We start from the raw sequence: 26,330 nt of genomic DNA, 5'->3' as shown, positions 1-26,330 counted from the left end.
ATGCATAGGCATGTACACATGGCGAAGACAATCAAGTGCAGTTCAAACTGAGCATCAGAATGGGGAAGGAAGGTGACTGAAGTGACTTAGAACGTGGCATGGTAGTTGGTGGCAGACGGCTGGTCTGAGTATTTCAGAAACTGCTGATCTAGTTGGATTTTCACCCACAACCATCTCTAAAGTTTAAATAGAATGGTAAAAAAAAAGAAAATATCCGGAGAGCAGCAGTTCTACAGTTATGCCTTAAAGGATTAAAGCAGCTCTGAACCAAAAGGGTATATTTCCAAACACAAGAGAATTCCTATTCATAAATCCATTAAACCTGTATTAATTCATTTACTATTTAAATTTTAGTACAACATGGACATAACAAAAACTTTCAGTTAAAATTTTTTTTGCTGTGATTTTATTATTATTTTTTTTAACAGGGACACTCATCACTAAACTTGGGTTGTTTATGTTGTTCCCTGATTTGAGAAAAAAACTTTCTTATTGAATAAACAAAAATGATTATTAAATGTTCATATCAATGACTGCTATATTCTGATTGTGGTTTGAATACTGAAGCCAACAATATAATCCTCTTTTTTCAAGGAAACTACTTTTCAACGTAAGATTTTGCAATCGAATACGCTTGAATTTTATTCAATTTGCAGTCAGCAATGTCAATATTATAACCCTTGTGCTATCTTAGATGACCCCACCCTTGCATTGACGCGTTCTTCCTACCATGACAAAGGTGGATAAAGGTGGAAAGATTTCATGTAATCCATGGACACCAGTGAAGATCATAAATCATTGAAGAAAAAAGGTTCAGAGCACTGTCTAGTGGGTCTAGATGACCCAACTCCCAATGTTAAAGTGCCTATGATAGTACAAGGGTTAAATCATTGCCCAATGCTAACAATTTTAAAACAGCTGAGACCTAAAATAATTTATCTTTTTGTTTAGTTATCTTACTAACTGTGATTTCCATCTGCATATTCAATCAGGGAGCAGAATGACAATGAGCAAACAAGACAGAGACTGAGCGTAACTGAACTTCTCACCCTACCTCCAAGGGAGAGCCTAGCCACCTTAAAGACGAAGCTCATTTCAGCCGCTTGTATTTTGGACCTCCAAAATACTAACATGTAGGAAAGACATTTCGAACAACAAAATAGTTCTTTATGGATATTTCATATGTAATAGCAATTGATTTGGATCTGTAGCTGAGAAAACTAATCATTTGCTTTAAAGACAATAGGTTTTTTATATGAGTGCGTATTTTACATGTTAATATTTAAACAACCATGTGATACCAAATGGTATTTTTCTGCATATCTGTAACCAAAATGAAGTAAATGTAGATGTTAGCATTGAATTCCAGCCAACTTTAAAGAATGGTCTTGAACATGTTTGGCTGCTCCCCGAAGAAGATTCTTCATTTCAAACTCCTTCCAAGGAATTCAGGTTGTTGATGTCCTGCTGACAGATTCAGAGGTGGGGCAAAAAAAAGTTCCAAATCCATGTCACATGGGCAGATGCACATCAACAATGCAGTGTTTATCAGAACAGTCAACTGAAGTTCAATGGGGGCCTTGATGTGGCTCTTAGGTGATGGCACTAAGAGCTGTTTATTGTCCGTATGAGACCGCAGTCTCCCCAGAGTAAAGATCTCAAAGCCCATTTTTAACATGGGAAGCGGCAAAAGACTTCAATATTTGAGAGAGGGTTTTTCCCCTTTAACAGACTGCTTCCTTGATTCTTTCATTTTGGAAGACATCCAAAAACAGATAATATTTCAACCTTAAATGTAGACAGAAAAGACTACTTTGACCAGCCTTTCTATAAAAATACAGTAAAAAAAAGACGAGCGTGAGAATTAGACAAAAATAAGTGGATTGTTTGTTGTAGCCTGAGGACTTTTTATTTGAGGGCTATTGTTTTATATTTGACTGTTTCAGATATTTTTAGATACCATTTATCTTCACACATAAAATCTTACCTGGAGTGGTTGAGTAGTCATTTAAGAATGCCCGGTGTTAGGCCTCCTTGGATGAAGAATTCGAAGAACTTGTATTTGTTGGGATGTCATCTTTTATATACGGTAAATGAGAATTTAGCAAATCACTTGTGTTACTGTGTAAAAACAAACAAAAAACTTAGATCATGTGGTCAAAACATTGAACTTTGCCAGGTTTTAAAAAGAATACAAAATGAAAAATATTTGTAGTTAAATCTTTAATTTTTATATTTTCAAAAACATGAATGTGACTGGGTAAAAGTTTGCAAGATTTTGAGGAAATAATTTATGAAGGTAAAAAGGATGCACTCTGGTAAAGGGACTTTGTGGCTTAAAAAAACTTTTAATATTCAGAGCTCCTGTGAGAAAAAAAAGTCAGTATTTATCCTTTTTCAACTAGCTATAACTGCGTGACTTCTTGAACAAACTAAAAGAATGACAGATGACCTGGCATGAAAGCGTTACAAGATATTTAGATAAGCCTAGAGCAGGGGTGGCGAACACGCGGCTCTCGAGCCGCATGCAGCTCCTGGCCAATGAGCGTGCGGCTCTTTGCGTCTCATCAAATTTTCTATATACTGTGCCTGATTTCATAATTTTTTCCCTCTTAAACCACACTCAAACCCCCAGAGGATGTTAAAAATAAATAATAAATAATAATAAAAGTAATTTAGCAGTCTGTGTGTTTGATGCTGCTCCCGACACATACGTGACCGCCAATCATTTGCGCTGGTTACGCCCAATGCCGGAACACACAGATACACATTTGTTGTGCTGCAGACCGTTACCCTCATGGTCAAAATGGTGAAATTCAGTATAAAGATAAACACAGGACGTTTCTGGAAGAATGGGAAGATTCTTACTTTTTTACTGAATGGAATGGCGTCACTGTGTTTATTATTATGAGCTTTTGAAAGCAGTAAAATAGTTCATGGCAGAAAAGAACAAAACGGATCCCGGACAAATTAAAAAAAAAACTCTTCCTGATCTGACACAAATTGTCTCCTTTATTAACAAGCTTTTCAAAGTGCACATTCACTTAACCTTCTTTGTGGAGCTCACAGCAGAAAGCTGCAATCTAAATGAATGAAGCGCAGAACGTGACGCTGCTTGCGCAACTGGACAGAAACGACCGCAGATCACTTTTCTCATGGATCCTTTACCGGAGATGATTGAGCTGGAATCTCTCTGAAAGAAGGCCCTGTTACTTTTTGGAGAACGGAGAAATCCCCATGTGTGAAAGAGCTGCTCTCAATCAGCTGTCCACGTTCTCCTCAATATGTCCCTGTTTATTACCTGGAAACACGTGAACTCAAGGCATCGGTTCGTTCTGACCGACACTTACGTAAAGGAACTGATCAGAGAGGCTACCGGGGGTTAGCCCCGCCTTCAGCCCCACGGGAAAGACTCATGGGAATGGGGGAATCTCAATTGTAAAACCATAAGTCAGGAACCTGTTTGCAGAAGTGATTGGAATGCCGTTTGGCTTCAACTTAATGGGCTCTTAATGTGTACGGGGGGAGGGAATAACGCAGCCAGTTTCATGGTAACTCAGTTGATTAATACTCTGACGAATTACCTTAACTGTTGCAATGTAGTAACATTTAATATATTATTTGCTTTTAATGCAAAAAGTCAATCATTCAATTTTATATAAAAAACATGTAAAGGCAAGAAATTCTAATGAAGGTAAAAATTAATTTAAGATGCACACAACTGAAATGTAATGTATTTAATGTGTTTATTGTGAATATGAATCACTTAGACACCAGAAGGATGCTCTTTCCAGATGTTTGTTGGTATTAGGGTCATTGAAAGAGGAATGTTGAGTTACAAAGAATCACCAGTTAAATATTGTTGGATGAACGGTGAAATATTCAGTTTTTATCATCGTAAATCAACGTCACCAGCATCAACGTCACCGCCCATCACTGAGTAGTAGTAGTGTGTGGCAGAGAGAGCCAGAGAAAAGAGTGAAATAGAGAGAGTGTGTGTGGGGGGGTATCTGACCTCCAAGGTAGTCGGTGTGTTAACTCTGGCTAAGCTGCATTTGATGTGTGTATTGAGGGTGGACACTTTCCTTGAAATAAACACAAGTACAATACTTGCTGTTGTATTGTAGGAAGAGGAGTGTGTTATGGAAAATAATATGGCTTAAATTGTTTGTGTGTACGTCTTGGCAGGTCAGTGTGTTGTGTGGCTCTTTGACTCTCACAGTGAAAAAATTCGACTCTTGGTGTCAAACTTGTTCGCCACCCCTGGCCAAGAGGATAAGGTTGGATTAAAGATACTTTGTTAACCAATCAATTTAAAAACATTTTAAATGGAGGGTTTTCCACATAGTCTTTTTTCACTCGTGACTTGTTTCATTTCCTTCTTTCGCTGCTCTTGCTGATTTATGTTGGGAAAACACACCCAATATGTGTAATAAGCAATAGATAGAGTGGGTATATTTGAAAGTCAATTGTACCTTTAGAGCAGGGGTCGGGAACCTTTTTTGCCGAGAGAGCCATAAACGCCACATATTTTTAAATGTAATTTCAAAAGAGCCATACAACACTGTAGTGTCCCTTTCCCACAGTGAGGCACGGAGACTTAACCTCTTTTAAGGTTCTCTATTCTGGTTACTGCAGACCACAACAAACGCCGTACAATTAATTCAGCAACTCCTCAATCTCTCCAGCGAGATGAGAGCGCTTCTCCCAACTTTATATTCCCCTGCTCCCGCTCCAGCCCTCCCATTTCCCTTATTCGGCCCATAGCTGAACCCCATTGGTCCAAATTACCTAACAACAGGCAGAGCGACAGAACTGAGAGCCAATCAGATCTCTGCTTGATGCGTTCCAGAACTCCAGAACTTTTAACGCGGCCCAACAGCCAAGTTAAACTCAGTCCGCGACAATATGTTTAAAACTAAATATACAAATGAATGTGTGCATTTGATGTAATTTCAACATTTTTAAAGTACAATAAGTCTGTGGATTCTTTTTAATAACATTGTTATGCTGTTGCTAATAAATGATGAGTATTTCTCGTGGTAGTTCTGCTGATGGTCTGGTCTGGTTGATTGATACGTGGTGAGTTTCTGCTTCATGCAGGCGTTGAGACTTTAAACGTGATCGTAGGTCTGAATGTTCTGTAGATGTGAGACAGACATGGAGCCAAACACACACTCACACGCTGCAGTGAGTGACGGGCAGCGGGTTTTACGTTTTTACAATCCCAGCGCGGTTCATCTGCTGCCTGTCCCCACAACCCCTCACCCCCACCCTCTGCTTTCTTTCTCACACATCCCGTCCCCGCATCTGCGCGCTCTTTCTCAGAGACGGGAGCGCGCAGTTTTAGGCACGTCAATTCACAAGTTTCCAGCTGGTACAAACTCTGTGAAATAATAGATAATAGTAAACTGATAATGCTGGCGCAGATTTCTCTCTCTAAGCACCGCTACTACTGCGCGCCTCTGGCATCGCATCGCGCCCGAGAAGGACTGGTCTAATGAAAAAAAAAAGTATAATTAAAGATTTGTCTGCGAGCCACATGTGACCATCAAAAGAGCCATATATGGCTCGCGAGCCATAGGTTCCCGACCCCTGCTTTAGAGGAAGGAATTGGACTCACCATGGTTCACCCACCCCTGACAGTTTTTGTCAACCGCAATTTATTAGATTTAGGAGAGTAAACATGGTTCTGATTATTTGCCAAAGTTCATACTTGCCTTCAAAAATGTGAGGAAAAGGAATCAAGTGACCTATGGCATGGCTGTTGGTGGCAGAGGGGCTGTCTTAGTAGGCCTTTTTCAGAATCTCCTGATTTGCTGGAATTTTTCCATCTCGTGATCTTCTACGAATGCAGGAAACAGATAAAAAAACCATAGAAGAGATATGAGAGTCCAAATGAAATTAAAGTCTATCAAATCTGATATAATAAGACATTTCCTTTTGTAAGTAAACCCATCAGTTAAAAATGACCAATGGCTTTGGCATATTAAAGCAATTTACTGGAACAAAAACTCTCGACAAAGAAAAAGAAAAAACAAGAAAACAAACATGAAATTTTTCACACAAAGTGAAACCATCGATCCAAAACACACAAACACACACAAATAAAACATAAAATCCAACATATTAAGCTTTAGATTCAGGCAAAAATGTTGGATTTGGTTTATTTTAAGCAACCAAAATAGAAGACTACTAAAGAAGACAAAAGTTAAAATAATTTAATTTCTAAGCAATCTGGTCCATTAAGACTCTTTTTGTGAGTAAGCTCCTAATTGTCAACACTTTCATTTGTTAAAAATGCTCAATGTCTTTGGTTTTTAAAGCAGTGTTGTGTAAAAAACAAACAACAAAAAAACAATAAAAAGCGTGGCAGTGCTGAGGAGCAGCCTTCAGTTCCAAAAACCATATTAGTACATCAAATGTGTTTTATGCCTTAGATACTGAACCTTGTGGGGCTGCTCTAAATGACCAGTTTTTGTGTTTGCTAGTTGCTTTTTACATAGATCCTACAGATTAAAGGTAAACAGTTCTATTTATATCAAGTGAATTGAACCAATCAGAAAACTCTGCAGGTTGAAATTTTCACACATTGACGGTTTTGGTTTTGCTTTTATCGAGTTTAAAAACCCTCCTCATGGCTTGGGTGTGTCTAGAAACTGACTTCCAGGTGATGGAATGTAAGCTTAAAAACAGGCACGGGAAACTAATTGTCAAACTCTGTAAATGTATTTTGAGGTTTTACATTGTACATCTAATTTTTTGTTAAGAGCAAAACTCAAAATGGATCCAAAAATCATCACTTTTCTTGTGGTAAATTTGGCTGTTTTAAACGCCATCGAAATGGTAAGAGTTTTTTATTCTATTCATTTTTTTGAAGGATGAAAATTTTGACATATTGTTACACTGGCTTTTATTTTTAGCACAAAATGCAAAAACAAAATTACACTGTAAATGTAATTTTGGAATTCTATTAAAGACAAGATTAATAATTCAAATAAAAAGTTATTGTTTAAACTTTTAAATATTTTTTTTTATTATACCAGGTTGGAACAGGTTCAGTAGGTGCGTGAATTTTCTTATTGCATCATTTAATGAAGACACTTATCACTTCGTAATATTTAGTAAGATCATGTCTTATTTCCTCTTTTTTTATAGAAATTATCTATGCAGAAGATGACACAGAATCAAGAAAAGGTATTTTTTGCAACTTAATAATATAATATGAACTTTTGATTGTGACATATTTGCAAAACTCCTTTTCTGCTACTAATTTCTTTGTTAAAATAGTACACTGTTTTATCTTCAGATTTATTGCATGATGACATCGTAAAGGTATGTAACACAATTCTTCTTTTAAGGTTTGTAAGGTTTTTTGGGCCTCATTATAACTTTTTAAATCTTAGCTTCCAAATCAAAGGAGCACCATTATTGGGGACATCAACCTGTGGACACCCCCAGTGCCTTTTTTGTTTGACACAAGCGTTGGTAATTTTTATTTATTTTTTCCTAACAGCATTCTCATTGAGGTTCTGGTCTTTACGTTCATGAGGAAAGAACATTTTAAAATATGTTTCATTCAAGAAGGCACAGTCAGTCAGGCTTAAATGCTTTAGGGAAATCACAATAAAATGTTTAACATTCAGTTATGCGGAAGAACCACTAACAACCTTATATCTTGATATCAAAGCATGATGAGTGATGGCTGTGAAACAGAAAGTTAACACCTAAATCTTGAATTTCCTTGTGTCCATTACATCTTTTGATGGACGTTGACAGACATACATACTAAAGGAATCATCCTGAGAGCCCTCGACCAGTTCAGACTGAAATCCTGCATCGACTTCAAACTCCGAGACGCTGAGGAATATTACCTTTCCATACAAAAGTTAGACGGGTACGTCTTCTTTACCTGTAATACTCCAAACCCAGATTACTGTCCACTCAATCTGATCATACTAGTGTATTGCGTTAGTGAATCCCATTGAATTTCAGTAATTATCAATGAATTAAATTTTTGACATTGATGCTACTTTTAGATTATTGGTTTTAAAAAAAGCACGTGTAGATTTTTTTTTATCATTTTCATCATATCATTTTTAATCATTTTCAACATTCGAACAGAGAATGCATTTCATCCCAAGAAAAATCGTACAGCAATTTTGTCCATGCCACAAAAGTGATTTATACAGATGTTTTCTTATTGAAATGTATTTTTTTTTCTATATCATGTCTTGTAATTATTTTTGTATTGTAAACAATTTTTAGCTTCCTCGAAACAATTTATTGAAAAAAAAAGGAAAACACCAATATATAGATACTTAACAATAACACAAAAAAACAACTGTTTTCAAAGCACTGGAATATCAGATTAAACTTATGAAAGAAAACTCACTTTAACATTAGACAACCATAGATTGCTTTTTTTAACTAAATCCCTGCTCTCATAGCATAGATATACAAATATTAGATAGAAAATCTCATCACCCATGGTTTATGAACAATGACAATTAATCCTTAAGTGGGACCTCAACAAATCTACTCATCCCACAAAAACAGCCATTTGAGCTGCTTAAAGCATGAGAAGTGCTTTGTATAGATAAAGATTAATTTGATCTGATTCAAAACAACATTAAAAAAGATTACAACTTGTGTGAATTTGACTTTTAAATAAGAAGAAGTCAATGACAAATTGTCCATTTTGTCTCTGACAGCCTTTTGATAAACGTTAACATACATCAACATTCTTAAAGTTCTGAAAGGAAGGTAGGGGCTTAAGTCTGAACCATTGACTGTGTAATAGAACTGGACTGAGTGGCACCCACCCCCATTCTAAATCGTACGTGATTGCGGGCTACAAGAAACCAAAAAACTTTATTGAGAAATGGATAGTCATTATATTTGTCTGACTAACAATTCTTGCTTTTGCTTTTAACACGTTCTAACTAAAACTAATTTCTGTTTCAGTTTAGTGTACGTTTGTCAAGCTATAAGCCATTAAAGTATAAGTATACGCCATAACCTGACTAATCAATTCTCCAATAAAAGTAGGAAGTCTCATGTCCAGCGTTCTAAACTTTTGACAGATTTCGTGTAGCCTTCTATCAGGTGATGGGGGTGCAGACTTCTAACCAGCTCACTTCTGATTGGCGAGAGTTGTTGCTTTAAAAATGTTGACTCAGACCAAATCAGACCAATCACTGTTTACTGATGACCTCTGGCTCCAACATGGCAGCATCCATATTGCTAAAACATTGCTGACTGAATTGATTAATTTAATTGCAGCCGGAAGTAAGCCATTTATTATGGGTGACGTCACACTCACTGTGTCCAACCCATATACTGTCATTGGTCTGAATGGTAAACTTTGGTTAAATGATCTATTACCATCAGGATTCACAGTCAATGGAGAAGTTGACCCAGCTCTCCTTTTGTTGTGCAGTGTTGCCCTCTTTTGGAAATTAATGAAAATGCACTCAGGCCAGGAAAACTATGACACGGTATTGTTAATTGATGTGTATGAGGAGGACATTTGATGCATAGAAAAATGTTCTTTGGAAGTAATGTAACTATTATTTGATGTATCATTTCATGAAGTTATTCTGAGGTATGAACTGATTGTGGACACTGTTTTTTCGTGACAATTGTGACAAACATTGTTTTTCCCCTCTTAGATGTTTTTCTTCTATTGGGAGAGCAGTTGCAAATGGGCAGGTCTTATCTCTTGGAGTCGGCTGTGAATATGTTCACACTGTTGAACATGAGATTCTTCACGCTCTCGGCTTCTACCATGAACAGTCGAGATATGACAGAGATGATTATGTGAGAATTGTATGGGACAACATCCTTAAAGGTTTGAGAAATACTTTCACTATGTAAAACACTTGAATCACATTGAAATCTTTGCATTTTTATTTGACAATTAATAACATATTTTTGTTTTAACTTTTTTCAGAAATTACATTATATATAAACTCATCATTTACATATCAACCACTTTGTAATTTTTGCATTGTCTAAACTGTCAACAATTTGTATTGTGATTTTTGCTATGGAAATTATCTCTAATACCTAACAGCAGATCAGATGTCGATTAACTGCTGTCATTACACTATTTTTTGTGCAGTATTTTAAAACTAATCCATGAATTTGTTGTGTGTCATTTAGGTAAAGAGCACAATTTTAACAAGTTTCCAAGAGATGTAAGCACCACCCATGGAACGCCATACGACTATTGGTCAGTGATGCACTACAGCAAAGACGCTTTCACCAATGGAAACGGTTCCACCATCATCACCTTAGACCCCAAATTCCAAAATGTTATCGGTCAAACACTGGAAATGAGTCATTACGATGTTCTGGAGCTAAACCTTCTCTACAAATGTAGTAAGTAGTAAACACTTGAAAGTTAATGTAATGTAGATTTATGTTAATTGTTTATTTTAGCTATTAAAACTGAGGAACAGTGCAATTAAAAAAATGTGGACAAGAGGTGTGTTATATACTTACATATACATGAAAAAAACGTTTGTTTTCCTTATTTCTGAATAATATTTAAAGCTTGTTAATACAGTGGATTCGGCTAGTCACAGATGAGATTGATACAGGTGTGTTGATTGATAGAACATTTTTAACAAAGAGAATCTGTGTACAAATCTCACAAGAACAATTTAAATAAATCGTGATGAAACCACTTAGTTTTTTCAGCTCATGAATGATAAATTAATTTTTTGAATTGTGAGAAACTTTTGAAAGTAATTCAAAAGTAATAATTAATAATTTAAAAGTTCTGAATTAAAATCTAAATACTTTTCTCCTTTTTTTCTCACAATTCTTCACCATCACAGATTCAACCGTTGCCTTTAATATGTACTGTGGCTTTTCTAATGGGACCTTGTGTGAAATGGATCGCTGTACACAAGGTAGCATCAGCTGGGAACTGGTAACACAAGTTACAAGTGGTCCAAGTTCTGATCATACAACACAACCCAGTGGAAGCAAAAACTACAGTAAGATTGAAGCCTTTTTCATTTAGGAATTTGTTATGTATTTAATGTTACTAAAAAAACGAATAATGGTACATTATCTATATCAGCTGAGATTTACATTAAAATAAGATTATCTGTTATCTGTCTTATTCAAAATGTATCACAACAGTTCATCTAAGAGATGCCTATGATCATACAGCCATGATATTAGATCAACAAAAGCTTGCTTATTGCTATAAAGGCCATTTCTTGGCATTTGGAAAATGCCAAGAAATCTGAATTGCTCAAGAAAATTGTTGGCATTACCAAAAAATAAAGAGCTCAAATAAAATAATCTCTGTTTTCCCTGAATGTCTTTATGATTTTTATTTATTTATTGAAAAGTATTAATATAAAACTTTGACCGATATTAAATTTAATGTATATGTTGTTTTTGCTTGATGGTGAATTGGTATTTAATTAATTTCAGAGCTAAGTTTTAAGTTTTCTTTTTCTTACTGTTTTAAATTGGCGAAATTTCGTCAAAGACTAAAACTTCCGGCCAAGATATGTTCTATCAATGCTGGTATCAGCGACAGTGGGGGCCAAACTGTTTTGTAGGGTATTTATCATGAGTCCCTCTTGCTTGAGCTCTTTCTGCTGACAAACAAAAAAGTCAAAATAGGAGTTTTCTAACTTTTAAGAATTGACTTTATTCGAGAACTTTAGTGACTATTTTGTAGTGTGGACATCGATGTGTTGAAACCACATGTGTTAGAAAGTAATGATTGGTCCAAGTTGGTCTTGGTCAACTTTACTATGGCAACCAATCTCACCAATCAGGAATGGGCTTGTTGGAAGTTCACACTTCTATCACCTAATAGAAGGCTCAGAACAATCAAACAGGTCAAATGTTCAGCACAGGACAACATACTTTTATTAAGACATCTGATTTGTCAGATTATAACTAAAAACAACATGCAGTACAGGAAAAAATATCAACATAGGCAACAGAGCTAGAATAGTTATTCAGACAAGTATAATGACAGAGTGATAGCTGTTTATTTCTCAAAAGAATCAAGAAAGAAGTTTCTATTTGGAATGTGAGGAAGGCGAAGGTCAAATTCTCATATGCAGTCAATGCATATAGGGGAATATGGAAGCTTGCATACTTAGCTTTAATTTTTCCTGTTTAATAATGATAACAACAATTAATACATTTATATATTCGCTGTTGTTTTTTTGATGACCTAAATTAAACGTTTTTATTGTTACTTTTCTAGGTGGAGAAATAGGCTACTTCATGCATGTTAGCACAGCAACAGGTCAGGAGGGAGACACAGCACAACTGGAAACTCAGAGGATGACTCCCCAAAGAGACTGTCACATCCAGTGTCTGCAGTTCTACTATTACCACAGTGGAAATGAGTCTGATACTCTCAACATCTGGATCAGAGAGTTTGAAAATGAACAGGACCTAACAGGAACCCGACGCCTCATGGGGCAGATCACTGGTAAAGCAACATCTGAACTGTTAATTTTTAAAATATTTTGTCAATTTAGCTATTTGCCTTTCAACTTATGATATCAATAGATGAGACAGTATAGACATATTTAAAACTTTTTTCGCTATAGGTTCCCGGACATCTCACTGGAGGCTTCATCATGTTTCCTTAAATGCGTCTAAGAATTTCCAGGTGGTGTTTGAAGCTCAGAAAGGAGCAGGACGCTCTACAGGAGGCTTCTCAGTTGATGACATCAATCTGTATGAGACTGAGTGTCCACATTTAAGCCTGCAGATTGATGACTTTCAGAGAGTGCTGAACACTAGTGCCTCAGGATCCCAAATATACAGTTCAAGGCAGTACTCCAGTGAAGGTTATGCTTTCCGGTTTGGTGCTCTTTTTTTTGGGACACATTTTGGACTGTTCATGCAGTTTCTGTCTGGTGATTATGATGATCAACTGAAGTGGCCAAGCCTCCGTAAACAAATGACTTTTCAAATGCTGGATCAGACCCCAAACATTCAGCAGCAGATGGCAAAGAGGTGGAGTTTCACCACAAACGAATATCACGTGGACCAAAATGGTAAGCGCGTTTAACCTAAAGAAAAAATCTTAAGAAGACCAAAGGAACCCTTTTACATTGCAAAAAATGTATGTTCTTTTGCTGAACAGGTGTCAATTACTTTGACAACCCACGCAAGATTGGATCTCCAGTGTTCATTGATGACAAAAATAAACAGGTCTATGGTGGAGTTCTTTATGGCTTATATGTGTTTTCAACTTTGGAAGAAATGCAAAACAGAGAGTTCCTTAAAGGAGGGAGTGCTGTTTTTACCCTCAACTTTCAAGGCAAGTTAAGAATTTTGCTAAGTAACCTGCAGGCACTGTAGTCTCTGATAACATTATGACTGCTTTTCAATTCTAGCTACCGTATTTTCCGGACTATAAGTCGCACCGGAGTATAAGTCGCACCAGCCCAAAAATGCATTATAAAGTAGAAAAAACACAGTTAAGTCGCACTGGACTATAAGTCGCATTTTAACTTTCACAACCTTATATGACACAATCATAGCAGACTGTTTATCTAATAATTTCACAGTAATTCTTTCTCATACTTATTTATTTATTCTTTTCATGAAGCATCATTGGCCAACTAATACTCTGTTTTCATCCTGTATTTGTAGAAACATTTTTCATTTTTATTGCATATCTGAATCTATGAAATCATTGGAAAATAGAATATTATGTTGTTAGCCTTCAAGATCTTACTGTAAAAAAAGTTTGCTGATTCTCTGAGTCACTTAACATACTCTTAACACTTAACATACCTCATACATCAAATTGACCCAGGAACATCATCTCTGTTCCTCACAAATGAACATAACAGGAGGGTTAACAATGTATTTATTTCAATTTATTTCTAATATTTATAAGTCGCTTCGGAGTATAAGTCGCACCCCTTGCCAAACTATGAAAAAAAGGGCGACTTATAGTCCGGAAAATACGGTATTCTTTTTTTGGCACAAATGCGGAGAAAAAAAAACTGACTTAGCACCATCATTTTTCTTTACATAAGAGACAAATTAGGAAGATGTAGAATAACGGAGCTATTTTGTTCCTCAAAAGATTTTATCAAAAGTTAATTTAAAAACACTTACATGTATTTCTGTTTGACATTAATTGTATTTTTCTTTATCGTTAGATCTCACTCCACTGATTAATGGAAGTACTCTACCATGTCCTCAAGTTAGACCAATTGACTTTGTCCATCAGCCAACAAATGGAAATGAAGGATCATGTTCATGGTAGGATCCTGACAAATTAATTAAATATTTATCGTTCCAACAAAGGCTGAACCTGGGATTTCAAACAACAAAGTGTAGGATTAATATAAAATTGGAAATTAGGTCACTTTTTTTTTTTGGAGAAAAATTTGACTTTTGCAACTAACAAACTGCAACAAAACTACAACTCCACCCACTATCAAAACGACTCCATCTTTACTAGATCCTCCAACAACAGATGATAACAGGTATCCCAACATAGTTTTTTCATTTCACATTGGATACTGTTATTTTTGTAAATGATTCCAGAATACAAATTGACATTTCAAGTCAGGGGTGTCAAACTCATTTTGGTTTGGGGGCCACATTCAACCCGTCTGATCTCAAGTGGGCCGGACCGGTAACATAAAAGCAAAAAACTGCTTGTTTTTTGTGTTTTTACTCAGTTGGAAAAATGCCTCAACCAACATGTTAGCCTAAAATCTTATTATTACACATTCATTCACAGAGGCCAAAAGGTCAATAGCTTTTTGGGCCACAAGACTTCTGCAGCCTTCATCCTTTTTTCATAAGTTCACCATCTGAAAATGCTTTGGATATTTGCTCCAACTTTTTTGCAAGAAGGTGTGTCACTGCTCCATCACTGACGTCACGGCTGCAGTAAATGCAGACGGGTATTTTGTCAGTCCAGCTAATAGTTGGTAAATCTCTTATCGTCAATGCAAATGGTGAAACTTTTCTTTATGGTGAGTCTTGTAGTGGTGCTGAATGTTATATTGCGTACTTAAATTATTTCTTATCAGACACTGGTTTGTTTTTCAAAATATAATTTATAAAACGTGCTGACATGTTTCGGTGGAATACCTTCCGCCTTCGTCAGGGTCGCCATCAGGTGGTGGTGTTTAAAAACAGATGATTGTGACTGAGACGGAGTCACCTGTCAAACTTTGACAAGTGACTCCACCCCTTGATGTACGTTTTTTGCGTTTTCCGTTTTTTTTTTTTCTCCGGTTAATTACTACATCCACCTATTTCCAATTCCGCAACTCAATTTACAGACAAAAGGAAGGCTTTCCCATGGGCGACCCACTATCAACCACAATGTGCAGTTTTTTTCATGGAGGACCTGGAAAAGAAAGCAATAACATCTGCACTGGAGCCCTGCTGTCCAACCCTATGGAAACGCTACGTCGATGACATTCTGGAAGAGATCAAAGCAGGACAAACGCAGGAGATCACAGACCACCTGAACACCATGGATGATACAGGACAAATCAAATTCACACATGAAGAGGAAAAAGAGAACTCCATCAACTTTCTGGACATAAACATCATGCACACCGAAAACAGGGACATAAAAATAAAAGTCTACAGGAAACCAACTCACACAGACCAATATTTACTATGGACATCAGAACATCCTACCACTCACAAATTATACGTCGTAAGAACCTTATTTGATGCAGAACTGGTAACGGACGGGGAGGACAAAACGGAGGAGAAGAAACACATACAAAATGCACTAACCAGGTGTCAATATCCTCAATGGGCCATGAAAAAGGGACAAACATAGGTGGAGCAGAGGAAATACAAGGAAGCAGAGAAGAAAAATCTGACGAAGAAATCAGAAAACAAAGGAATGGTTACATTGCCATACATCAGAGAAATAACAGAACGCATCCTAAGGGCCATGAAAAAATATCACATCAGCACCCCGGTTGAACCGTATAAAAAACTCAGGCAACCACTGGTTTACCCAAAAGACAAGATCGAACAAAATAAGAAATGCAATGTCATTTATGAAATCCCATGTTACATCTGCAATAAAACATACATCAAAGAAACAGGACTCACCTTCATCACAAGAAAAACAGAACATCAAAAAGAATGCGAAAAGGAAACAAATAAAATACTAACAAGAGCCAGACGACAACAGGCAGTACAAGAAAATATGAAATCAGCCATGACGGACCACTGCAAACAAGAAAACCACATCATGGACTGGGAAAAGGCCAAAGTCCTCCGCACTGAAGACAACAGACTCCGCAGATGGATCATGGAGGCGGTGGAGATAAGAAAGCGAGCCCACACTTCCATGAACAGGGATGAGGGGCCCTTCCTGCTCTCTCACACCTGGAGCAACATCCTCCAGCAAAAAACGGACATCAAGGGGCGGAGTCACTTGTCAAAGTTTGACAGGTGACTCAGTCACAATCATCTGTTTTTAAAGAAGTCACACACCACCACCTGATGACGACCCTGACAAAGGCGGAATGTATTCCACCAAAATATGTCGGTACGTTTTATAAATTAAATTTAAAAAACCAACCAGTGTCTGATAAAAAATAATTTAAGTACGCAGTATAATTCATAGACACAATGAACCTAATTGAATCATGAATGTTATATTCTTGGAGCACTGTGACGTGTTCAAAGATTCAAGATTCAAAGATTCAAAGATTTTTTATTGTCAGTGTATTTCTACAGCGAAATTCCGTTGGCACTCAGTCAAAAAGAAGTAAACATCAAAGAATAAATAAAAAATATAAGAATATAAAAAATCCGTAAATAAACATTAGAAAGCATCAAATAAGAATGTCATGTTAAATTAAACAGCTTTATTGAACATACAGTTGTGTGTTGTACTGAGGGCTGTCTGTGATGGATAAGATTTAAGTCAGTGGGAGATGGAAAGTGGGGGGGTGATGGAGACTACAGCTCTGGGGAAGAAGCTGCGTCTCAGTCTATTTGTCCTTGTTTTTAAAACCCGGTACTTTTTGCCCGATTGCAGCGGCACAAACAGGAAATGTCCAGGATGGCTACTGTCCATGCTGAGGGCCCTTGCCCTTCTCTGTATACGCTCTACATAGACAACGTTCAGGTCTGGGAGCTTGGCTCCCACAATCCTCTGCGCTGTCTTCACCACCCGGGACAGGTCTCTCCCTGGCAGAGGATGGACTCAACGTTTTCTGAGAAGTCCCGGAGCCAGACCGCCTTCCTCAGCTTCCTCAGGAAGAACAGCCTCTGATGGGCCCTTTTCACCAGTTTGGAGGTGTTCAGTGTCCATGTCAGGTTCTTGGAGATGTGGATGCCAAGAAACCTGACGGAGTCAGTGTGTTCCACCTCCTCACCTCTGATGTGGAGTGGGGGTTGAGTCGTTCTCCCAGTCCTCATGAAGTCTATAATGATCTCCTTGGTTTTGGTGGGATTGAGGATCTCCTGCCTGTACCAGGTCTCGTTATTGTCAGTGATGAGGCCCACCACTGTAGTGTCATCCGTAAATTTCACTATAGTGTTGGAAGAGTGGATGGGAGAACAGTCCTGAGTGAAAAGTGTGAAAAGGGCTGGACTGAGCACACAGTCCTGTGGTGTGCCATGTGCTCGGGATTATGGTGTCAGATGTCAGTCTCCCCATCCTGACATTCTGAGGCCTGTTGGTCAGGAAGTCCATAATCCATGAACAGAGCGTGGATGAAAGTCCGAGATTGAAGAGTTTGTGTACCAGTTTGTGGGGGATCACAGCATTGAATGCACTACTGAAGTCCACAAAGAGCATCCTGACGTAGGTGTTTGGCTGCTCCAGGTGGGTCAGGGCTGTGTGGAGTGTGGTGGAAATGGCGTCCTCTACAGATCTATTTGCCCGGTAAGCAAACTGATGTTTGTCGAATTTTGTGGGGATGTTATCTTTGAAGTGTTCTAAGACAATCCTCTCAAAACATTTCATTATCACTGGGGTGAGGGCAACTGGATGGTAGTCATTGAGTGTTGTGACAGCAGTTTTTTGGGGCACAGGAACAATGGTTGTGGATATGAGGCAGGTGGGGACTGTGGACAGCTGTAGGGAGAGGTTGAAAATATTTGTAAACACGCCAGCCAGCTGGTCAGCGCAGGACTTCAATAGGCGACCTGTCACCCCATCCGGTCCAGCTGCTTTTGCAGTGTTGATCTTTTTCAGGGTGGATCACACCTGGTGCACCTCAAGCTTGAGTGTTGGCTCCCCCTCAGGCTGCTTCCTGCTAGCAGGCTGGGGTCTTCCCTGCTGCTTGTCAAAGCGGGCAAAGAAGTGGTTCAGTGTGTCTGGGAGATCCCTGTCCTGACTGACCTGTGTGATGGTTCTGCTTTATTCAGTCAGAGTCCTGATTCCTCTCCACATGCCGCCACATGCATCCTTAGATGAAGTGTCCCTCTATCCGTTGTCTGTAACTGTCTTTGGCTTCTTTGATCCCTTTTGTCAGATTCTTCCGGGCTGTGCTATATTATAGCTGGTTTCCTGACCTGTAGGTCGGTGGTCCTGGCCTTTAGCAGGGCCCAAACTGTTCCATTAAACCAGGGCTTCTGATTTGGGAATGTTCTGATGGTTTTTTTGGGTAATGCTTCCTCTGCACAGAACTTGATGTAATCCAGTACAGCAGCTGCGTAGTCTTGCAGGTCAGATCCCTCAGCAAACACATCCCAGTCCGTGACTTCAAAACAGTGTTGGAGAGATGCTGTGGCCTCCTCACTCCACACCTGTACAGTGTTTATAGTGGGTCTGCTTCTGCACACCACTGGTCTGTAGGATGGGGTCAGTAATAAAGAGATGTGGTCTTATAGACCTAGGTGGGGGGCTGCTGCAGGTTTGTAGGCTCCCTTGATGTTTGTGTACACCTGGTCCAGAATATTGCCGTCTCTTGGGGGGAAGTCAATGTATTTGTGCAGCTTTGGCAGTGCTGTTTTAAGCTTTACATGATTAAAGTCTCCTGCCACAATAATTACTCCCTCTGGATGGGCATTTAGCTTACTGCTCACAAGGCCGTGCAGCTCCTCTAGCGCTAGCTTAGCGTTAGCCTGTGGTGGGATGTAAACAGCAATGATCTGGACGATTGAAAACTCCCTCGGCAAGTAAAGTGGTCTACATTTCACTGCCAGATATTCCAGGTCTGGTGAGCAGTAAGTCCTGTTTATATCCGCAGCTGTGCACCAGTTGTTGTTTATGTAAACATACACGCCTCTGCCTTTCTTCTTACCGGAGCAGGCCGTCCTGTCGGCCCAGTAAACAGTGCAGCCGGCAATCCCGATAGCCTCGTCAGGAACGTTGTTGTCCAGCCAAGTCTCCGTGAACACCGACACACACCTGCAGGTCTTGTCGGAGAATATCCTCAGTCTTATTTCGTCTATCTTATTGACGAGCGACCGACAGTTGGACAGAAACAGACTCGGGAGCGCTGGTCGTTGTGGGTCAGCTCTTAGCCTAGCCCGCAGGCTGCCTCTCTTGCCTCATTTCTGCCGTCGTTGTGTGCGCCGCCTGCGGCATCTCAAGTGGGGAGAGGGAAGGTTGGCGAGGAGCCCCCTGGGAACCTGATCTCTGGTGGAATGTCATCCGGCAAAGCAAGCAGCGAGTCCTTGCACATCCAATATGTTGATGATATACCAAGCATGCAGGTTTTGTATTCAGCTCTGTGAACAAATCAAACTCATTGACAACATTTTGGTGATAAGGGGGTCACTACTCATTCTTATTGCAATGTAACAGCAGTGAGACTCACAGGGAACCAAACTGCATCTTACCCAGATGGAAAGCTGTTAGGTTTTGCTTTTGGCACGTGCAGAGAAATACTGTTTCACTTGTTTTGCTTTTCCTCTGCTCCCCCTAGTGTGCATTTCGGTTAATTCATTAAAACTATCATAGGAATGGACTAGAAATGTGCTTTATTTTTAAAAATCCTTAATTTTTGTACTTTAAGGACTGGGCCAGATTGAACTATACGTATGTTTGACACCCCTGTTTTAAGTCCTGCTGCATGACTTAAAATACACGTGTTAGAATGCAAATTGTTATCTGCAAAATTTTGTCTTTTCTTTTTTTCCATAAAGCTTCATTTTCTGAGCACACATAGCTTATATGTATATTTTCGTAAAAAAGGGGGTAAAATAAAATTCAATTCATAAAGTGCATGCTTTTTTTTTACTAACAGGAGTAAATGTTTGCTTAAACTGATTAGTGATTTTGAGATTTTTATAAGCTCGTCATTAACAAATCAAATATATGGTGTCATTTAACTAATTGGTTTGTCAATAATGCCTTTGTATGATGCTGTGGCAGTGGTGATTTGGATTATTAGGTTTATTTTATTCTAAAGGAAAAATGTGACTTTTGCAGGACCACAGACAAAATAACTACAACCCCACCCACTATCATTAAGACTCCACCCACCATCATAACAAGTCCATCTCCACCAGATCCTCCAACGACAGATGATGTCAGGTATATCAACATTACCAAGATTTTTGCCTAACTTTTGGGTATTTTTTTATGTCTAAAAATGTTTGTAAAATGTAGAAAAGTAACAGAAAAATTGGTATAATGAGTTTGCTTGGTGGAAGGCAATTTTGTTTTTACAACATGCACTGTAAGCAAAAGAGATAGCTAATTTTATGAATAATACAAAATCCTTAGATGAATAGGTCCACAAGAAAAAGTGTTTTTTGGTGAGACTTCAGCAAATCAAACATTTTTTGTTTGTTCTTAAGATACCAGTTTTCTGCTTACTGCAATACTAAAGTAATGGATCAAAGGATTTTTTGTTCAATCTTTACAATTCGTACATGTAGACACATAAAAGCTGGTGATTTTTTTTCAAATATTTATTCTGGTAGTGCATAAAGCAAATCTGCTCATTTCAGATTGACGTACATTTAGCAGATATCCAAGGTTAAATGTTTTCTTTAAGAAAAATGTGACTTTTGCAGGACCACAGACAAAATAACTACAACCCCACCCACTATCATTAAGACTCCACCCACCATCATAACAAGTCCATCTCCACCAGATCCTCCAACGACAGATGATGTCAGGTATATCAACATCACCAAGATTTTTGCCTAACTTTTGGGTTTTTTTTTTATTTCTAAAAATGTTTGTAAAATGTAGAAAAGTAACAGAAAAATTGGTATAATGAGTTTGCTTGGTGGAAGGCAATTTTGTTTTTACAACATGCACTGTAAGCAAAAGAGATAGCTAATTTTATGAATAATACAAAATCCTTAGATGAATAGGTCCACAAGAAAAAGTGTTTTTTGGTGAGACTTCAGCAAATCAAACATTTTTTGTTTGTTCTTAAGATACCAGTTTTCTGCTTACTGCAATACTAAAGTAATGGATCACAGGATTTTTTGTTCAATCTTTACAATTCGTACATGTAGACACATAAAAGCTGGTGATTTTTTTTCAAATATTTATTCTGGTAGTGCATAAAGCAAATCTGCTCATTTCAGATTGACGTACATTTAGCAGATATCCAAGGTTAAATATTTTCTTTAAGAAAAATGTGACTTTTGCAGGACCACAGACAAAATAACTACAACCCCACCCACTATCATTAAGACTCCACCCACCATCATAACAAGTCCATCTCCACTAGATCCTCCAACGACAGATGATGTCAGGTATATCAACATCACCAAGATTTTTGCCTAACTTTTGGGGGGTTTTTTTATGTCTAAAAATGTTTGTAAAATGTAGAAAAGTAACAAAAAAATTGGTATAATGAGTTTGCTTGGTGGAAGGCAATTTTGTTTTTACAACATGCACTGTAAGCAAAAGAGATAGCTAATTTTATGAATAATACAAAATCCTTAGATGAATAGGTCCACAAGAAAAAGTGTTTTTTGGTGAGACTTCAGCAAATCAAACATTTTTTGTTTGTTCTTAAGATACCAGTTTTCTGCTTACTGCAATACTAAAGTAATGGATCACAGGATTTTTTGTTCAATCTTTACAATTCGTACATTTAGACACATAAAAGCTGGTGATTTTTTTTCAAATATTTATTCTGGTAGTGCATAAAGCAAATCTGCTCATTTCAGATTGACGTACATTTAGCAGATATCCAAGGTTAAATGTTTTCTTTAAGAAAAATGTGACTTTTGCAGGACCACAGACAAAATAACTACAACCCCACCCACTATCATTAAGACTCCACCCACCATCATAACAAGTCCATCTCCACCAGATCCTCCAACGACAGATGATGTCAGGTATATCAACATCACCAAGATTTTTGCCTAACTTTTGGGGGGTTTTTTTATTTCTAAAAATGTTTGTAAAATGTAGAAAAGTAACAGAAAAATTGGTATAATGAGTTTGCTTGGTGGAAGGCAATTTTGTTTTTACAACATGCACTGTAAGCAAAAGAGATAGCTAATTTTATGAATAATACAAAATCCTTAGATGAATAGGTCCACAAGAAAAAGTTTTTTTTGGTGAGACTTCAGCAAATCAAACATTTTTTGTTTGTTCTTAAGATACCAGTTTTCTGCTTACTGCAATACTAAAGTAATGGATCAAAGGATTTTTTGTTCAATCTTTACAATTCGTACATTTAGACACATAAAAGCTGGTGATTTTTTTTCAAATATTTATTCTGGTAGTGCATAAAGCAAATCTGCTCATTTCAGATTGACGTACATTTAGCAGATATCCAAGGTTAAATATTTTCTTTAAGAAAAATGTGACTTTTGCAGGACCACAGACAAAATAACTACAACCCCACCCACTATCATTAAGACTCCACCCACCATCATAACAAGTCCATCTCCACCAGATCCTCCAACGACAGATGATGTCAGGTATATCAACATCACCAAGATTTTTGCCTAACTTTTGGGTTTTTTTTTATTTCTAAAAATGTTTGTAAAATGTAGAAAAGTAACAGAAAAATTGGTATAATGAGTTTGTTTGGTGGAAGGCAATTTTGTTTTTACAACATGCACTGTAAGCAATAGAGATAGCTAATTTTAGGAATAATACAAAATCCTTAGATGAATAGGTCCACAAGAAAAAGTTTTTTTTGGTGAGACTTCAGCAAATCAAACATTTTTTGTTTGTTCTTAAGATACCAGTTTTCTGCTTACTGCAATACTAAAGTAATGGATCACAGGATTTTTTGTTCAATCTTTACAATTCGTACATGTAGACACATAAAAGCTGGTGATTTTTTTTCAAATATTTATTCTGGTAGTGCATAAAGCAAATCTGCTCATTTCAGATTGACGTACATTTAGCAGATATCCAAGGTTAAATATTTTCTTTAAGAAAAATGTGACTTTTGCAGGACCACAGACAAAATAACTACAACCCCACCCACTATCATTAAGACTCCACCCAGCATCATTACAACTCCATCTCCACCAGATCCTCCAACAACAGTTCGGAAAAGGTATTTTAATGTTGTTTTTATTTCATATTTGCCATTATTTGTTTTCTAAAATACAAATGAATATATTAAAAGTCTTGCAGGACTAACTTGTGTAAGAATATTAATTGTTGTTCTGGAGTTTTCAGTAATGTTTTACTTTACCAATTCAAATTATTTGATGTCATTTAAATTACTACTATTAAATAATAATCTATCATCAGTGCTTTCATATAACTCTGTTGAAGTGGTTTTTTGGACAATTACGTTCCTTTTTTTTCTGAAAAACAAATGTTTTTGTAGGACCCCGCCAGCAGAGACTACAACCCCATCCACTATCATCAAGACTCCACCCACCATCATAACAACCCAATCTCCACCAGATCCTCCAACAACAGATGATGACAGGTATCCGAACATAGTTTTCTCTTCTTATAAATGACATGATGACATGTTTTACTCTAAAGTGTAATTATTTAATTATTTTATTATTATTAATTATAAATTGTTATCTAGTAGATTACCCATTTAAATGTGATGAGGTGCAACTTTTGCTGCAGTGTCTTGTAAAGCCTGTTACCACTTTGACATTGACTCAGCAGCAGACAATTTGTCAGCAGAGTAACACAATACATGTGGCTGTCTAGATGTTTTGGGTGAATAAGTTATTTCTTATCATTTGTATAAACTCATCAAATAAGTGGTGTCATAAATTATCATCTTGTCAACAGTGACTTTATTTAATGCTGTTGCATTGGTTACTTGGACATTATTGTATTGTTTTTTCCTGTAAATTATGCAAATTCTTCTTGATTTTTTAAAAGTGAAAACGTGATCTTCATGCTGTTTGTCAGAATGCAAAATATAATGCAAAAATAATGCAAAAAGGATGCTTTTCTCAGCAACATGAAGGCTGTCGATTGTGTATAGGACCATGTTGTTGATGTGAGACCTATTTTTACTACATTATAAAATTGTAGTTTATAATAGTTTCTCTTGTCCAAAAATGCTGATAATTCTGCAGGATCACACCAACTGAGTTCCCCTCAACTTCACAAAATCGTCCAGATAAAGATGATGACAGGTAACCTACTATTTCCCCTTGTTTTTCTCTAGTTTTAACTTAAACTTCAAAGTCATAGAACATATCAAAGCGCTGAGTATATTTTGTCAAAGTATGGAAAACCACAAGCATGCCCTTGAAACACAATAATTCAGTGTTTTACACAGTATGCAATGTTTGTAGTCACAGGTGCCTTCAGATTTGCTAAGGCACTGAGTGCTACACATCTATTCTGTCCACAGCTATAAAAACCTATTCTTTATAGAATTCAAAATGTTGCCATTTTGTTATCTATGTTACCATCATAGATATGTACACTATGAAGTCATAACATGTATTTCAACAGGTAGACAAATGGATGCAACAATGTAATGTAATGTGATAATATTTCCTTTCTTCTGCTGCAGCATCTTTTGCCACTCTCCTGCCATGATGCCCTCTGTCACCCTCATCTTCCTACTAGTCCTGATGATTCTGGTACCTTAGTGTGGATGTCTTCATTGTTTCATGTGATTATTAAATAAGGTGATTCAATTAATTAAATCTGGAATTTTTGGGTTTATGGTATAATTGTAACGTTAAAACATCCTACTTTCTGGAACAACAAACATGGATATATAAAAGAAAAATAATACTCATTTGAAGGTGGAAGTAATTATTTTTTAATAATCATTAGTTAATTTATTTATATCAACTGTGAAATGGAAAAAGGAAAACTAGAATATAAGTAATTTACATAAAAATGTGTATGTTTAAATGATTTGTTCGCCACAAAATATGTATATACCCGTACATATATACATACATGTATGTACACACATATTTTGTATATGATAAATAGGAGAACTTATTTTCAAAGCTTCTTTGGAGTCTGAGAAAACTGTTTGTTATCCAGCACTGTTCACATAACCCCAGCTTATTGTTACTTCCTTCTTTATGGAAGTTACTGTAGAAAGAGGTCGCTGCAATGACATAATTGTTACTGTGATTTATCAGAAACTGGAGGCTTTTTAATGATGTAATGAAGGTGATGAAGGGAGGCTGATTTTAAAACAAGATGGCTGACTAATTGCCAGTCCTGGGCAGTTTTCATTTAACTTTCGGCTAAGATGAACATTGATTTAGTTGCATATTTTTTATCTATTTCTCCAAAAATCTTATAAATGAATAAATCTATTATGAAAAGTTTAATAACTGTGTGGTCTTTGAACAAGAATGTATTTATGTTACTATGCACAACTTTCTTTACCGGTGCATGAATGCCAACATTACTGAAAAGATTGTCATTCTGGTCTTATTAAATTCTAATAACCCTTGTGCTATCCTAGGCACTTTAACATTGGGAGTTGGGTCATCTAGACCCACTAAACAGTGCTCTGAACCTCTTTTCTTCAATGATTTGTGATCTTCACTGGTGTCCATGGATTATGGAAGCTATGCTCTCCGAGCAATGATGAATGTTAACTATAAAAATCTTAAATGATATTTTAGGAAAAGACAGTTGGACCCTAACTGTGGACTATTCTACCATTAAAGCATAATTTATATAAAAAACATGTTTGCCTTACAAAACAAAACTTATTTTAGGAAATTGGGTTATATTAAAAAATATATAGAGTACAACGGTCCCTTATTCTCCCAGCTGATGCAATGACTTTCCGGCATTACCTCTACCCACAGAAAGATGGAAAACCATCTCTGAGAGGCTTTGCAGAGTGGCTGGCGGTTAGATCCGTACAGCAGAAGTTATAGTAGAGGGCCGTACTTGCATGTGACCAGTAAGACGCCTCATCAGACTACCTGCTGACCCACAACCAAGCCAAAACTAACCCCTGCAT

At 37.2% G+C, this 26,330-nt stretch overlaps 1 protein-coding gene across 1 annotated transcript; it reads left to right on the top strand.

Moving 5' to 3' along the window:
* The first annotated feature begins 6,702 nt into the window (after nucleotides 1-6,702).
* On the top strand, nucleotides 6,703-25,683 carry LOC101158971 (meprin A subunit beta-like). Its single transcript, XM_023964560.2, has 22 exons — nucleotides 6,703-6,846; nucleotides 7,047-7,065; nucleotides 7,159-7,197; nucleotides 7,310-7,335; nucleotides 7,407-7,488; nucleotides 7,780-7,897; nucleotides 9,675-9,853; nucleotides 10,168-10,386; nucleotides 10,848-11,009; nucleotides 12,251-12,481; nucleotides 12,603-13,055; nucleotides 13,145-13,321; nucleotides 14,175-14,277; nucleotides 20,396-20,500; nucleotides 20,986-21,090; nucleotides 21,577-21,681; nucleotides 22,168-22,272; nucleotides 22,759-22,863; nucleotides 23,349-23,453; nucleotides 23,733-23,837; nucleotides 24,454-24,513; nucleotides 24,900-25,683. Exons 1-22 carry the CDS (start codon nucleotides 6,727-6,729, stop codon nucleotides 24,976-24,978), a joined length of 2,802 nt encoding a protein of 933 aa, XP_023820328.1. The 5' UTR covers nucleotides 6,703-6,726; the 3' UTR covers nucleotides 24,979-25,683.
* Nucleotides 25,684-26,330: the final 647 nt, after the last annotated feature.

The sequence above is a fragment of the Oryzias latipes genome, chromosome 16 (assembly GCF_053564925.1).
Source record: "Oryzias latipes strain Hd-rR chromosome 16, Olatipes_Hd-rR_3.1".
Classification (NCBI taxonomy): domain Eukaryota; kingdom Metazoa; phylum Chordata; class Actinopteri; order Beloniformes; family Adrianichthyidae; genus Oryzias; species Oryzias latipes.
This window is presented reverse-complemented; position numbering and strand designations above follow the sequence as displayed.